The 17,273-nt window shown below is 40.8% G+C and overlaps 1 protein-coding gene and 1 long non-coding RNA gene across 2 annotated transcripts in view; both read right to left on the reverse strand.

Annotated features, from left to right (window-relative positions):
- Positions 1-4,392: 4,392 nt before the first annotated feature.
- On the reverse strand, positions 4,393-7,306 carry LOC308102495. The gene is made up of 2 exons (XR_013934661.1): positions 7,041-7,306; positions 4,393-6,746 (listed from the first exon to the last, which is right to left on the reverse strand). It is a non-coding gene; the product is annotated as an uncharacterized lncRNA (long non-coding RNA).
- Positions 7,307-7,413: 107 nt separating this feature from the next.
- Positions 7,414-17,273, reverse strand: part of sf1 (splicing factor 1) — a 33,098-nt gene continuing 23,238 nt past the window's right edge. The window contains exons 12-17 of the mRNA XM_080451017.1: positions 16,661-16,776; positions 14,952-15,059; positions 13,367-13,583; positions 12,096-12,354; positions 9,446-9,610; positions 7,414-8,020 (exon numbers count right to left, since the gene is read on the reverse strand). Coding sequence (XP_080307143.1) covers positions 7,671-8,020; positions 9,446-9,610; positions 12,096-12,354; positions 13,367-13,583; positions 14,952-15,059; positions 16,661-16,776 — 1,215 coding nt within the window. The 3' untranslated portion in view covers positions 7,414-7,670. The remainder of the gene's footprint in view (positions 8,021-9,445; positions 9,611-12,095; positions 12,355-13,366; positions 13,584-14,951; positions 15,060-16,660; positions 16,777-17,273) is intronic.

The following is a 17,273-nucleotide window of genomic DNA, read 5'->3' on the forward strand; positions in this document are numbered from 1 at the left end:
TTCTCTCTGTGTGGTTGTTACAGCTGAACAGAGGAGCTGCTGCTTTTATAACCTTCTGTCACCACCAGGGGGCGGGGCTGACTGGAGAGCCATGTGACCAGAGGCACAACCCACCTACCCCATGCTTTATAATAATAATCATAATAATAATAATAATAATAATAATAATAATAAGGACAACAATAATGATGATGATGATAATAAAAATAAGTAGAAACAAATTTCCTACGAAAATTTAAGTGTGCCTGCGTTGGCTGAGGAGTTGGCTGAGGGGCTTTGTTGCCGTGGTAGCGAAAAAAGTAATAGCCTGGTCGGCCCGGTCGTTGCGCACGTTTTGATGTATACATTGGCAGGGGCGTGTCAACCGTGTGGGAGGAGTAGCATTTTGATCCCCCCGGGCGGCCAAAAAAGTCAAGAAAAAACCAGCAAAATAATGATTATAAAATCAATAAAAAATAAACCGAAACTCAATAAAGGAAAATTATAAAAACGAAAAATTTAAGGTAAAAATGGGCATCTAAAACAATGTTTGAAAAAAATCTAATAATTTATTTTAATATATAAACAATTACTCAAATGGTTTCAAGTGCTTGTTTCACCCACTTCTGAAGGTCTGACACAAAAACTGACCATTATACATTTGTTTGCAGACCCCTATTTAGGGGGGGTAGGCGAAGTTTCGGAGCATTTCAGGCACTTTTCAAAACCGGAAGTGATAAATCCACTTCCTGTTGTGACGCATGTGTTCGCAGACCCCAATTTAGGGGGGGTAGGCGAAGTTTCGGAGCATTTTGGGCACTTTTCAAACTAGAAGTGAAGAGGTCCAAGTCCCGGTTGGACCATTGAGCTGCATACCCCTCAGAGAGTGTTTTGGTGTAAAAAAAAAAAAATCGAAAAAAAAAAGTTTGGGAAAAAAAAAGTGAAAAAAAAAAAAAAAAAAAATCGGAAAAAAATTATTTCGGGAAAAAAAAAATTCGGAAAAAAAAAATGTTGAAAAAAAAAATATATGGTCCACCCATATTTTCGGGAAAAAAAAATGTTGAAAAAAAAAAAATATGGTCCACCCAAAAATATGTCCACCCATCAACCTGCACTCTTAACCGGATCTGTAAGCGTTAACATGGGTTTGAATGGGGGACTATAAGGGGGCGTGGCTACGTGGTTGGGGGCGTGGCTACGTGGTAGGGGGTCCCCGGACCCCCAACCCCCAAACATGTCCACCCATCAACCTGCACTCTTAACCGGATCTGTAACCGTTAACATGGGTTTGAATGGGGGACTGTAAGGGGGCGTGGCTACGTGGGTGGGGGCGTGGCTACGTGGTTGGGGGTCCCCGGACCCAACAGCCAAACTCATTGATAAGCAGTTGGCCATGTGGCCGATGAGAGAAGAGATCGTGGTCCATTTCAATGTAAAAGGTTCATTACATCATCATCCTAGATGAGGATGATGATGATGAAGGGTAGGTTTGTAGGAAAAGTCTGAATTTTGGACTGAAAAGGGGGCGTGGCTACGTTGTTTAGCCTATAACGTCGCCGTGGTAACGCGAAACGGTGAGAAAAGTAATGCGGTAAGTGGGCCGGTCGTCCCGCACGTTTTGATGTATACATTGGCACTAACGAGTAAACCGTGTGGGAGGAGAAACTTTTTTCGCGGTACGTGCGGCCAAAAGGGGCGGGGTTTAGCAGTTTTTCGCTAATAACGTCGCAATGGTAACGCGTAACGGAAATTCACTTCCGAGCACACGATTCCCGACCAAGCCGCACGTTTTGATGTATATATTGTTGCACTAGTGCAAACCGTGCGGCCTGTACGGACGGACGAAAACCTCATGCGTGAAATAAACTTGGATTAATAAATATGGCGGAATGCAACAAGTGTGCCACTGCCATTGCATGGCAGGCACACTTAATAATAATAATGATGATGATCATAATAATAATAATAAAAATAGCCTACTTGTCTCTGGTTTACTACATTTATTATAGGTACAGTATGTGATGGACAAAAAAATTACATTTAAATTGTATTTTATAAACTACTGGCATCATTCATTCATTGCTCTCAAATCCCAAATGAAAATATGGCATTCTTTTCCCCTAAAAACCCCAAAAAAAAGTATTTGCAGTAAATGACTGGTCAAAATAACAAAAAATAAATAAAATACAATACTATTATTGTATTACACAATACTACTTACGCATTACTACTTATTTTAACACAATACTACTTATTTTAACTTTAGAAAGAGTTCACAGAACCAGTATTGGGTGGAATATTACATAACTGTGGAACACCTCTGGGTTTTTTGTTTAGACTTTAACATAGGTCTGGTGATGCCAACCTCCTGGATGTCCCCAAGACAAAGAAACAAACATGGTGTGACAGACTGACAGGGCGTTCAGCCCCCTCCCTATGGAACTCACTCCCACCCCACATCAAAGCCCCCCCCACCCTCATTTAAAACCACCCTCTAAACTCACCTCTTCAGACTCACATTACCTACATCAGTGGTTCTCAAACTTTTTCATATCAAGGACCCCTAAAATTATATGTATTTGGCCGCGGACCCCCATCAAAAAATATTTTGTTCCAGGGACCCCCCAGAAGCAAAGATTTGAGTTAAAAAATATATATATATTCAAAGATTTGCGCAAATTTTCTCGATTTTTCAAAAATAGCAGATCTACAAGCTCGCTTGTAGATCTGCTATTTTTGAATAGCCAAAGTATAAAAGGTCATAATTATTGTGATGCTATATTAACACATTTTGCTGGGGACCCCCTGGAACCCCCTCAAGTACCCCTGGGGGTCCCCGGACCCCACATTGAGAACCAATGCCCTACATAATTCAATTCCCCCCTTTTGCCTTTTAAATGTTTTAACATTTTACCTTTGCATCGTTTTTTCCCCCCCTTTTAAAGCTGCACTACGTGACTTACCTCTTCTACCCCGGATTTGAACCCAGATTCCTGCGCAAGTGCTGACATTTGTTTTACCATCGAGCTAACAGAGACTGCCTGCTTGCTCAGGGGATGAATTGAATCTTGACCATCAGGTCAAACTTCTGGTCAGATCTCCTCTGTATATTAATGCCCTACTTTGTCATACTACAACGTCACACAAAAGCATAAAAAATAGATCCGCAAGCTCGAAACTTAAGCTTGTAGATCTGCTGCTTTTGCCATTTTTTAAAAATGGCCAAAAAAAGATATGAGGTTATCACCAGACAGAGAGGATAACCTAACATCAGCCACAAAAGACCCACAGAAAGAAGAACGGTTCCATTTGATCCTCCTAACGGCGGAGTTGAACAGAACAGGCTTTGTGACCCAGCAGGGTTATGTAACATGTGTGAATAAAGCCTAGAACCCACTATATTCAAGAAGCAGCTCCTTTAAATGAGGCGTAACGCTGCATGCGTCGCTGTGTCCTCGCTCAGGAAACCCCAGGAGCCTACAGAACGCTGTTTCAGGACAACAAGGACCCCCTGAGCTGTGAGAGAGAGATGAAGCAGGGACCCCCCACTACACATCGTATACAATTGTGCTGCAGATTTCATGTCCAGGACCCCCAAAATGATATGTATTTGGCCGCAGACCCCACCATCTCAAAATATGTTGTTCCAGGGACGCCCAGAAGCAAAGGTTTGAGTTACAAATGCTCGCTTTAAAAATATATATATTCAAAGATTTGCGCACATTTTTCAAGATTTTTCAAAAATAGCAGATCTACAAGCTCATAGCGCGGCACCGAGTGCCGCGCTATGAGCTTGTAGATCTGCTATTTTTGAATAGCCAAAGAAATCTAAAATGACAGAGATGCGTTCCCGGTCTTAATGGGTTAAACTTTCATAGATGGCTTAATTCATAGACTTGTGTGACAGCACTATCATCAGTGCTGTGTAAATTAATGTTTAGATATTTAACCACTTAAAACCCTCAATACATAGTAAACTTCACCTTAAAGGGATAGTTCACCCCCAAAATGACTTTCTATCGATTAGTCACCCCATGGAGACTTGAATTCATGGATATTTTTTTAGTTTTTGTCTCATTCCTAAGACAATAATTTGATGACGGTTCTGGTAGGAGACACCAAGAGACTCATTTGTATCTCACCTACCGCTGGTCATCAAATTATTGGCTTAGGAATCCGACAAAAAACAAAACAAATATCCATGAATTCAAGTCTCCATGGGGTGATAGGATTTTTTTGTTGTTGTAAACTATCACTTTTAGCTCTGTACTTTGTCTGCGCTTTATTCCCCTCTACACCAAATCTCTTGCAGAAACTAGCTAAATCTACAAACTGGCATTTTGACCGAATCAAAGACCTCCATGGTGTGGAATGTGAACGTGAAACAATGAATAGGGTCTGCAGACTGAAGGGTGGAATTGTTAAGACGTTTAATGGTTTCCAAGCAAGATTTCAACAGCTATAGTGTCAAGGCCAAGAAGAACCAACAACACAAAGAGACAGGGGGGGCCCCACAGACCAAATTCCAAAAATAGAGTAAAAATACTATGTCTAACCTAATTTTAGATTTGTTTCTCCTACACTAAACCCCAGGGACGTAAAACGAAGAAAAAAAAAAGAATGTCAGTAATGGTCAGAGAAACAGAAACACTGCAGAAGAGCTACACAGAGCAGAGAGGAGGAGAAGAGACGAGCATGGAGCCTCAAGTTTAGAATTTGTATACTGACGCATGACGGCGTTGCTTGCCAGAAAAAGCTGATCAACATCAGCTGTTTTCGGCAAGCACCGCCGTTGAAAATGATGCTTCAGTATTCAAGCAGTCCTAAGGTGACACGTTAAAAGGTCAATTTATGCTTTGAGCGGCAAGTTTGTCAAGTTTCATCATAAAATGATGGATACTTCTGGTTGGTACGAAGACTGTACATTCACTTCCTTTGTTTGACCCCTTAACAAGACCGTGAAAGCATACTGTGTCACTTTAGATTTTTTTAGCTGTAACCATTTTATACTTTGGGCTATTCAAAAATCGCAAATATACAAGCTCGTAGCGCAACGCTTGTAGATCTAAGAGTTTTTAGCAAAATCTTGAACATTGTGCAAATCTTTGAATACACTTTTTAAAAAAAAAATGTACTCAAATCTTTTCTTCTGGAGGTTCCTGGAACAAAATATTTCACAAATGTTCGCTTTAAAAGAGATATTCAAAGATTTGCACGCATTTTAACGATTTAAAAAAATTGCAGATCTACAAGCTCATATCTGCTATTTTTTAATAGCCAGAGAAATCTAAAATGACACAGATGCGTCCCCGGTCTAAAAGGGTTAAGTTGTTGCCTAGCCGTTGGCGAGTCGCAGCCAGTATGAACGCTCAAATCGTCATCGAGACACATCATGAGACACTTGTCGACTCAAAAGCATAAATTGACGGTAAGCCTGCAGTAAAACGGCTCATTTCCCTTACTTACTACAGCTCTACAAACTACCTGAATGACTGCATGACAAGGTTTATTCAGTAGGTGATGATAATACAGGCCAATGACACTAAAGAAAAAAGAAAAGAAAAAAAAAGTCAAAACCTTCTTTAAAACGGCCGGCAACAACGATTTACAAAACAAAAAACGGGGAGTTTGTTTGCCGACCAGGAACTGAGTGATGAGAACACACACACACACACACTTCAACATCTCGTTCAAGTTTTTACAAAAATATTCATCTCATTCAAAATCAAAGCTATACTTAAATGGACCACAAACAGAAAAAAAATGTGAGCTAGTATGTGAACCAGGAACATGCAAAAAACAAAACAAATTAAGCATTAATCTGAGCTCATTTAGCCCCATCGATCAACGTTAACGTTTTAAACTCAAAAAGATGAAAAGAAAAAAAGTAATTTACAGTTTATTCATCGAGTGAAAAAAAATGAGAAAAAGTGTTGAGCAAAAAAACAAAGTGGCAGCTATTTTTGAGGATTTATTTTTTCGTTTGCAAGTAATAATAATATGAACGGATAGAATCCACTGCAGCAGAGATCATCGTTACACAAAGAGCAACAGTGTTTGGATTCCACACACACACACACAGCTTCGTGTTTAACTCAATACAAACTTTTAAAAACAACAAAAACAAATTAAGTTATAGGCTAATTTACAAATTCAACTAGACAATCCTTTTCATTGTTTTGCGGGTGTCTTCCAAAAAAATAACAAAAAAAAATGCCAAGGACCGATAATAAAAAAGTAAAGCACAGGTTATGATAATTATGTAATAATGATGGTGAGAACAATATATCTTATTGGTTTAATGTGTTGGTGGGTCCTCGGTTCATGTCGTGTGGAGATCACCGCTTCTCAACGTCAGGCCCGGGGACCACCAGCGGTCCACTTATTTCAAGGACCACCTGGTTTGATTTTTTTTAAATCTCTGGGATCCCAATCTAGACGTCAAATCCTCAGTTTTAATTTATAGACCCTTAAGGGTCTGTAACTTACCCCACTAAGACCTGGAACGCATCACTTTAGATTTCTTTGGCTATTAAAAAATAGCAGATCTGCAAGCTCATAGCGCAGCACCGAGTGCCGCGCTATGAGCTTGTAGATCTGCTATTTTTGAAAAATCTTGAAAACTTTTTTTTTAAGATTCTTTTCAAAAAACTGTTAGGATTTAGAAATCATTTTTAAGGATCGCCTCAGGTCTTTAATGGGTTAACTAAGATTTAGACAGGTAACCACTCAAACCTCTGCATGGTTGATCGGAGTTCCTCAGAGCTCTATACTAGTGTAGTTGTGAGCTTGTCGATCGGCTATTTTCAGTGAAAGCTTTCCCCACAATACAGATACAGGGCTGGTTACTCCCCCAATGCCTAGACTTTTACAGATTTTTATTTATTCTTTTACTATTGAGAAAAACATTTTAAAACAGTTCAAATAAGCCGATCTACAAGCCAACAACACGACGTCAATGTAGATCAGCTATTTTTCACCGTTTAATAAAAAATGTTTTAAATAGTAAAAATTGCCTGAAAAAAGATTAGTATTCATGCTGGGGTTTAACTCTTTAAGACCAGGAAGGCATCCGTGTGTAATTTTTTTTAATTTATTTGGCTACAGATATACAAGCTCATAGCGCGGCATCGAGTGACACACTATGAGCTTGTAGATCTGCTATTTTTAAAAAAAATAATGAAAAGTTGTGCAAATATTAAGATTTTTTTTCTTTTTTTTTGGCGGACATTAGTAACTCAAATCTTTGCCTCTGGGGGTTTCCTGGAAACTAAATATTTTACAAATGTTCGCTTTAAAAAATATATATAATCCAAGATTTTGCCACGAATTTTCACGATTTTTCAAAAAAATAGCAGATCTACAAGCTCATAGCGCGGCACTCGGTGCCGCGCTATGAGCTTGTAGATCTGCTATTCTTTTGAATAGCCCAAAGAAATCAAAAAAATGACACAGATGGCGTTCCAGGTATTAATGGTTTAAGTGGTTATTAAGGGTCCATATGGTTCCATTTGTACACTCTCAGAGTTACAGACCCTTACGGGTCCATTTGGGTTTTCCATTCAAACACTTTTTTTAAACAAACCCATCGAGCGTCCAGACTCAGGCGTCCGCCGTTGAGAACCCAGCGAGGGGGGGGGGGGGGAGGGGGGTGTAGTAGCGTGAATTAATCTGGAGGAAAGGTAAGGGGGTTACTGCGGGGGCGGAGGCGGGGGCGCGGGGGGCATGCCGAAGGGGGGCATGCCGGGCACGCCCATGCCCATCATGGTGACAAAGTTGGAGGGGTCCATGGGGGGCGGCGGAGGAGGGGGGGGCGCGTACATCATGCCCGCCGAGCCGGGGGGCGGCGGCGGAGGGGGAGGGGGGGCGCCGGGCGGGAGCGGGGGCTGGACGCCCGGGGGCGGGGGCACGCCGCCCATGGGGGGAGGCGGCTGCTGCTGCTGCTGGCCGCCGCCCTGCCCGGCGCCGGAGGACTGCTGGGGCTGCTGCCAGGGGGGGAGGTTACCGTGGTTACCGCCCGCACTGGAGGTGGTGCTGGTGTCTGGAGGAGAGAGAGAGAGAGAGAGAGAGAGAGACCTGCTGGTCAAGTTGTATTTTTTAACCCATTAAGACCTGAGGCGATTCTAAAAAAAATGTCAGTTTTTTGAAAAAAAATCAAAATTTTTTTTTCAATAATTTTCAAAAATAGCAGATCTACAAGCTCGTAGCGCGGCACTCGGTGCCGCGCTATGAGCTTGTATATCTGCTATTTTTGAATAGCCTAAAGAAATCTAAAAGTGACACAGATGCGTCCCAGGTATTAATGGGTTAAAGTGACAATGCAGACATGAAACCCACCTGATGAATCGGTTTGCCCGAAATATCGGTCGTTATTTAAGTTTTCAGATGACGTCAGTATCGGCGATACTATGACTCGCTTTACATAAAGAAAAAAGGAACCAACTTTAACACATTGACTGCCAGAGTTCATTCATAATGTACTCACCCCAGTGCCAGCGATTTTGTGTTTTATAACCCTTTTTCAACCGGTCACAGAATTGTTATATCCATTGAAATCGTTTGTCTGGCTGCGTTTATAAACACACACGACAGATAGAGAAGCACTCAAAGAGTTAAGTTGGGTATACATCCTAACTAGACCTCAGCTGGGAAAGACCATCCTGCAGAGGTGGGTTTTTGAAGGTTTGAGCTTTATTCCAATATGTTCTGAGGAAGGCTGAAACGCGTTGGCGTTCTCTCAATAAAGATGAGAAACTACATCTGAGCCAGTCTCGCAGTATTTGTTTTGGAGTGCTGCTCTTTTCCACTTCGGTGGTTTTGTAGATTTATGTTCTGTAGTGCATTTGTATTACTGATGAATTGAGTACAATGGACCACAATGGAAACGAGCCCCTGGGGCTTTTTGTTTTATCCATTTAGAATAACCTTTGACTGTACTACCTGTACTGTTAACAATAATGATAATAAAGTATTCAATCAATCAATATATATATACACACCGGTACACGTTTTCAAATCAAACCTTAACTCATTCACTGCCACTGACGTAAAAAACGTAATTTTAATTTTATTTTTTATTTTTTTGTTTTTTTTTCAAATTTGACCCAAAGACCAAGGAGATATGATTGTTTAAAGATCTAGACTCCCATCCACTTCCTTGTTAACTTAAAAATTCTGTATCTCGGCTCCTGAGTACTTTTTTTTTTCAATGAAAAATCTCTGGCAGTGGGCAAACGCGGCCAGCAATAATTGTGGCAGTGAATGAGTTAAGCAAATCTACGTTTTTCAAATTGATTAAGACCCGAAATATGGGTCAAAAATAAAACATAATCAGACTCTCCAAATGGGGATTGGAACCCAGAATCTGTCGGGTTTTGATCAAAGGCGATGACCAACCAAACCAGTAAAACAGGACGCTTTTATTGTGAAAACACAGAGTAGTGTGTGTGCGTGCGTGCGTACTTACTCTGTTGCCATGGGAGCGGTGCGCTGCTGCCCATGCTACTGGTGGGAGGAGGGGGTGGAGCCTGCTGTTGCCATGGCGGCATGGGTCCGGAGGGAGGAGGGGGAGGCTGGCTGCTGGGGGGAGGAGGGGGAGGGGGCATCATGCCCATTGGAGGCGGCAAGAGACCTGCACACACACACAAAGCAATGGTTCAAATTACACCTAGAGCCTGTCACGATTATTTGAGATAATCGTCATATTTGTTTCCATGTTGAAAAATGTTCAAACATTTTCAAATATTAAAAAAAAAATCACACCCTGTGTGAAGTGGGCGGTGTCTTGCTAGCTAATCACAATACTGAATGGAGTCAACCAATCATGTACAAAAAATAAATACATTTATTGAAACACTCTTTATGATGGAAGAAACCATAACTTAAAAAAAAACAAATTTATTGTTTTTTTTAAGTTATGGTTTCTTATATAGGGCTATGCACATGTGTCATGTGACACTGGCCAATCACAAAGCATCGGGGTACTTTTTGGCCAATCACAGCGCAGGATAATTGTACAAATTTCACAGCGCAGGATAATTGTACAAATTTCCAAACCTCACTTATAGGGGCGGTTTCACCGCCCAAAAAGCTGAAATGGCAGATCTGCAAGCTCTTGTAAGCTTGTAGATCTGCTATTTTCGCTATGTTTCCTTTTCCTTTTTAAAGTATACAATTATTAAATGTCAGTAAATGATTTGTATATTAACATTATTTGTCATATCTGACCTGTGCGATAAGAAAAAAACATGACATGAAAAAGTTTAGAACCAGTGCATAATGCATATAGAAACATATCAAAAAACTGTTAGGGTTTAGAAGACATTTGTCATTTGACATTTGCTTGTAGATCTGCTATTTTCGCTATGTTTCCTTTTCCTTTTTAAAGTATACAATTATTAAATGTCAGTAAATGATTTGTATATTAACATTATTTGTCATATCTGACCTGTGCGATAAGAAAAAAACATGACATGAAAAAGTTTAGAACCAGTGCATAATGCATATAGAAACATATCAAAAAACTGTTAGGGTTTAGAAGACATTTGTAGAATCCCCCGGAAGCAAAGATTTGAGTTACAAATGTTCACTTTAAACAAATATAAGATTTGCACACATTTTCATGATTTTTCCCACAAAATAGCAGAGCTACAAGCTCCTAGGGCGGCACTATGAGCTTGTAGCTCTGCTATTTTTGAATAGCCAAAGTATAAAATAACGGTTAAAGTGGTTACAATCTAAAATGACAGATGCTTTCCCGGTCTTAACCCATTAAGACCTGGGACGCATCGGTGTCACTTTTTGATTTGAGCTAAAAAAGCATTATTTTACACTTTGGCTGTTCAAAAATAGCAGATATACAAGCTCGTAGCGCGGCACCGAGTGCCGCGCTACGAGCTTGTAGATCTGCTATTTTAGAAAAATTGAGAAAATGTGTGCAAATTAATATATTTATATTCTTTTAAAGCGAACATTTTTTACTCAAATCCTTGCTTCATGGGGGTCCCTGGAACAAAATATTTTGATGGGGGTCCGCGGCAAAATACATATAATTTTGGGGTTCCTTGACATGAAAAAGTTTGAGCACCACTGATATAGAAACATACGTTTTTCAGAAAACTGTTGGGATTTAGAAGACATTTGTAGAATCGGCTTCAGGTCTTAAAGGGTTAAAGGGATATTTCACTTTCAAAAAAACTTTTGATCATTTTATCGTCTACTCAGGCTTTAGTGAACCCCCCAGACAGTTTTTAAGTTGCTCAATTCAGTATTTAGATATTTGATATTCATTGTATCAGACACGCCCCCTTCCTATACAAACCCATTATAACTTCAAACTCCATTTTAACCATGTTAGATTCATCAAAAACACCTGTCCTTGCTTTTGCGGACTCACCCTGCCCTCCTTATACGTGAGGGGGCCGTGTTTTTTCAATTACTTTTTTCATTTATTTAATATAATATTTTTATTGTATTTAATTGTTTTAATTTTTAAAAATATATTAAAAATAAATGAAAAAAGTAATAAAAAAAACACGGCCCCCTCACGTATTAGGGGGGCGGTATGAGTCACCAGAACCAAGGACGGGTGTTTTTGATGAATCTAACATGGTTAAAATGGAGTTTGAAGTTACAATGGGTTTGTATAGGAAGGGGGCTGATAAAATAAATATAAAATATCTAAATACTGAATCAAGCAACTTAAAAATGGTCTGGGGGGCTCACAAAAGCCTGAGTAGACCATAAAATGACCTGAAGTTTTTTGGAAAGTGAAATATCCCTTTAATGGGTTAAGATACAGTAGGGGATGTGGATGTACTCATGACAAAAATACTGTTCAAAATGACAACATAACGGCATGAAAACATGGCCCCAGGTGTGCAAGGACCTTTGCTAAGACCTTTGACCGTTCACTCAAAGGTCCATAATACTTTAACAGGTCTTGAAAACAAGAATTCATAATTCCCTGTAATATGAGTTGACGTGAAGACAACAGCCAATCTACAAGCCCCCCCAACGCATCGCAGTGCGGCGCGTTGTGAACTTGTAGATCTGCTATTTTATCCGCTGCGCAAACAAGTAATACATCTGGCAAATAAAAGTTAAGTGTTTCGTACCCATGGGGTGTCCGTGATTCTGGCCCATGGGTGGAGGTGGGGGCTGCATCCAGGGCGGAGGCATGCCGTTGGGGTTGGGGGGCATCGGGGGGCCGCCCATGTTGCTCATGGGCGGAGGATAGTTGTGGTGGCCCCCGTGCCCGCCGCCGTGACCTCCGTGGCCTCCGTGACCTCCGTGGCCCCCGTGACCTCCGTGACCCCCGTGCATGCTGTGGAAGTTCCTGTCATTGTGACCCGAGTTCATCCAGGGAGGACGGTTCTGCAGACACACACACACACACACACACACACAACACATTGATACGTTGGATTCTGGTACTGTGGAAAGTAACTAAGTAAATGTACTCGCGTACTGTATTAAAGTACAATTTAAGTCCATTTACTCAGGTACAGTATCAAAGTTAATTTACTCACGTACAGTATTAAGCAATTTAGACCTGAGGCCGATTCTAAAAAACGCCTTCTAAATCCTGACCTCAGTTCTCAGAAAAACTTCAAATATGTATCAAAAAATACGTTGCTATATACTGTACATAGCAACAGGAACACCAAATAGTAGGGGTTCCCGCCCAAATTGGGTTAAAGTACAATTTAAGTCCATTCACGCACGTACAGTATTAAAGTACAATTCAAGGGTGAAAAAAGGGTTACAAAATCGTGGGATAAAAATTTGATAAAAAAAAAAGTAATTATTTTGGCAATTCACTCACGTCGTACAGTATTAAAGTACAATTTGTTACTTTTTAAACTTCTACTTCACTACATCTCGGAGGCAAATATTGTAATTTGTTGTATTATATTGTTTATTGTATTTGACAGCTTTAGTTACTAGTTACTTTAGAGATGTAAATTATTACAGAACATACTTTAATTGATAAATGATGTGTAGTATCATTATCAGACGCATTGAGAGCTTGTAGATCGGCTATTTTCCGCCGGCGAACATGCTTCCCTAATAGAAGACATGCTGGCTTCATATGGAATCTAGATGACTGAAATGAGTCGTGGCGACTGAGAACTTTAACCCATTAATACCTGGAACGCATCTGTGTCACTTTTAGATTTCTTTAGGCTATTCAAAAATAGCAGATATACAAGCTCATAGCGCGGCACCGAGTGCCGCGCTACGAGCTTGTATATCTGCTATTTTTGAAAAATCATGAATTTTTATTTTTTAGATTTTTTTTCAAAAAACTGTTAGGATTTAGATTTTTTTAAAGAATCGCCTCAGGTCTTAATGGGTTAATCCATGTGTCAACAGAGACACTGACCGGTGGGGGCTGGTTGTTGTTGTTGCCTCGAGGTCCTCCTCCTCCTCCCTGGTTGTTGTGTCCTCCTCCTCCCCCGGAGGAGGGGACGGGGGCCTCCCCCAGCTCCGCCATGAGGGACAGGTACTCCTTGTCCATGCGGGCCTTGTCCTGGGCCGACTGAGGAGGCTCCCCGCCTCCCTGACCGCCTCCTCCGCCCGTCCTGTGAGCTGAAAACGAACTGGAGACAGAGGAGACACACAGATACTACGTTAGGCTCTATGCCAGGGCCCCAGGGGTCCTTCAACGTTTTTTCAGCCCCAGGACCCTCTAGCTGAGAGACAGATGAAGCAGGGACCCCCTCCCTCCACTACATGTTGTATAACACTGTGTTGCAGATTACACTTTTTCATGGATTTCATAGATAGTTGGATTCATGTTAAAGGGATAGTTCACACACAAAGTTACTTTTTTTCCCCTATGGATCAGTCACCCCATGGAGACTTGAATTCATGGATATTTTTTAGTTTTTGTCTCATTCCTAAGACAATAATTTGATGACCATCGGTTCCGGTAGGAGACACAAAGAGTCTCCTTTGTGTCTCCTACCGGAACCGATGGTCATCAAATTATTGATGACAAAACAATATCCATGATGTGGTACTTTGTAGTGACACTATTTGGGGTCCATAACATTTCACTGAGCTAGGGAACGAGCTAGGTCTCGACTTTGTACGGTCTTGGCTAAGTGGTTAAAACAATACATTTATTCATTTATTTCACCCTACCTCTCCCAACACAAGGTTTATTTCACCCTACCTCTCCAACACAAGGTTTATTTCACCCTACCTCTCCCAACACAAGGTTGCACAGCCTTGGCGAGCTGCAGGCCCACTTATAAAGTTTCTAAGAAATGTCGTTTCTAGTTTTAAATGCAGTCTCTGTCAGGTGGAAAAACCTCATTATGTCCAAAACTTGCTTTTCAGAATTCAAATTCAAAAGTAGCAGATCGACAAGCTCAACCCGGAGCCGCGCTTTGAGTCGCGTTTTGAGCTTGTAGATCTGCTACTTTTGTGTGACGCTGTAGTATGATCCAGTAGGGCAGGGGTCTTCAACGTTTTCAGGCCTAGGACCCCCATAGCTGAGAGAGAGATGAAGCAGGGACCCCCTACTCTATATTGTATAAAATTGTGTTTCAGATTAAAGTTATTTTACTTAGTGTGTTCTTTTTTCCCCTCTACACCTATAGCCTCTTTGCCAATTTTCGGCTCATGTTTCCCCTCAGAAAAGGAATTCTTGGGTTCAAGTGGTTAATGTAAAAAAAACGAAATCCTATCAGGATTTGGCGGACCCCCTGTAGTAACTCTGAGGACCCCCTAGGGGTCCCGGACCCCCTGTTGAAGACCCCTGCAGTAGGGTATTCATTTACAAAAAAACAACAACTACGGAGATAAGAGGTTTCAGCTCGACAGCAACGAGATAGATATATATATAGATAGATATATAAAATGTATTCGTTTGAACTTGGTACAGAGGGTTGTGTGGGTGATGTGTGTAGTAGTGTGCAGGTGGTGCAGTGTGTATTACGTGTGTGTGTGTGTGTGTGTACCTTTGATATTTGCAGTCAGAGGAGATGTGTCCTGCTCCTCCACACTTGGTACAGAGGGTTGTGTTGGTGATGCTGCGAGGCTCTGAGTTCTGCCACGGACGCAGGATCCTGCAACGAAACAAAACAAAAACACATGAAGCAATACTAATGGCAGACAAAGACACAGAAACCACAGTCACAGCGGACTCCTTTTCTCCATGTATACAGCAATTAGGGGCTTCAACAGACTGAATCATAGGGACAAACTTTTTGTCTGGCCAAGACCCAATCTGTGATTTGTGAAACGGCGTGAAAAGAGTCCTCCACACTGCTTCATAAACACAGACTCATTGCTTTATTGCATCCTAATGTTGTATAATATCATTGTGTTTCCTTGGCTTGATGTTTGGTGAAAAGCACATGGAATTGCCTTGTTGAAATGTGCTATACAAACACAATTCCCTTTGCCTAAACAATTATTCTCCCTTTTCTTTTTCCTTTATTTATTCAGGGGAGCCCATTGAGAGCAAAGCTCTCTTTTTCAAGGATGCCCTGATAACAGCATCTAAAACAAATGAAATACATACATTTGAATCAAATTACGATCATCACAGATACAAATAAATATAGTGTTACATGAAACAGGTGCAGTTACTATGCAATGTGTCCTCAAGAAGTACCCCAAATGTTTCTATTGAGACCAATCGCTCCAGTTTCAGAGAGTCCTGAAGTTTGTTCCATTTGTGTGGAGCATAATACATGAAAGCAGTCTTTCCTTGTTCACTGTTCTTACGTGGACTGGTATATCTAATGTGTGTTTGTGAACGTGTTGCATGTCCAGTAACCTTTGGCTCTAAAAGCGAAGATTGGTACAGGGGAAGCTTACCACACAAGGCCTTATAAATAAACAACATACAATGCTGCTCTCTGCGTACTGCCAGAGAAGGCCAACCCACTTTATCATATAAAATACAGTGATGGGTGAGATAATCATCACCAGTGATAAAACGTAGGGCACTGTGGTAGACTGCATCCAGAGGCTTCAGTGTGGAGGTTGAAGCATGCATGTACAGCACATCACCATAGTCAAACACAGACATTATGACAGATTTAATAACAGTTTTTCTGCTGGTAAAGGAAAAACAGGACCCGTTTCTGTAGAGGAAACCAATCTGTACTCTTAGTTTTTTGATTAGGTTCTCCACATGAATCTTAAATGAGAGCTTGGAATCTAGCCACATGCCCAGGTATTTATAAGGAGACCAGCTCAATGTGTTCACCTTTAAGAGTGTGAACACCCGATGAGGGATTTATGTTTGGAGACCTACTGAATACCATACATTGGGGTTTTTTTAAGTTCAGAACAAGCTTCAGTTTAATTAAAGACCACTGAAAACCTATTGAAGGCAGTCTGCAAATTTGCAGTGGCCACTTCAAGCGTTGGGCCAATGCAGTATAAAATTGTTATTAGCACAATATTTACATACAGCCAACCACAGTTGAAGAAATAGCAGTTTGATGCTTTAACTTTTGCTTCTATGAAATATCCCATTCCCAGACCATTAGTGTTTTGGCAGATGCTTCTGAATAACGTACTGCATTGCCAGTTTGACCCATTCATTCTAATACTCTTTGATCTCATGAAAAATGACGTGGCGACAGAGAACTTGACACCATCATGGAACCAGTTAGTTTGATGACCTATTGGTCAGACTGGGCTTAAAGCTGACCTGTTGTCGTCCTCTCTCAGAGTGCCGTTGAGCCTGGCCAGCTCTCTGAGCTGCATCTTCCTCAGGTCGTTCTGGTCCTCGGGCGTCTCAATGCCTTGCTTCAGGATGTTGCGGATCTGTTGGAGACACACACACACACACACACTCATTAAAGCAAAAACTTTAATCTTACTAAACAATTAACCCATTAAGACCTGGAACACATCTGTGTCACTTTTTGATTTGAGGTAAAAAGCATTATTTTACACATTGGCTATTCAAAAATAGCAGATATACAAGATATCTGCTATTTTTGAAAAACATCGTGAAAATTGGTGCAAATCTTTGAATATATATGGTTTTAAAGCGAAGATTTGTAACTCAAATCTTTGCTTCTGGGGGGTCCCTGGAACAACATATTTTGAGATGGGGGTCCTTGGCCAAATATATATCATTTTGGGGGTCCTTGACATGAAAAGGTTTGACCACCACTGATATAGAAACATAGGTTTTTCAGAATACTGTTGGGATTTAGGAGACATGGAGTATCGGCTTCAGGTCTCAATGGGTTAACACAATATGTAAAATGATGATGTTTTAGTAATTGTTCCTGCTTTTCTACATACTGCCAACC

The sequence above is a fragment of the Gymnoscopelus braueri genome, assembly GCF_963280865.1.
Source record: "Gymnoscopelus braueri genome assembly, chromosome: 15".
Taxonomy (NCBI): domain Eukaryota; kingdom Metazoa; phylum Chordata; class Actinopteri; order Myctophiformes; family Myctophidae; genus Gymnoscopelus; species Gymnoscopelus braueri.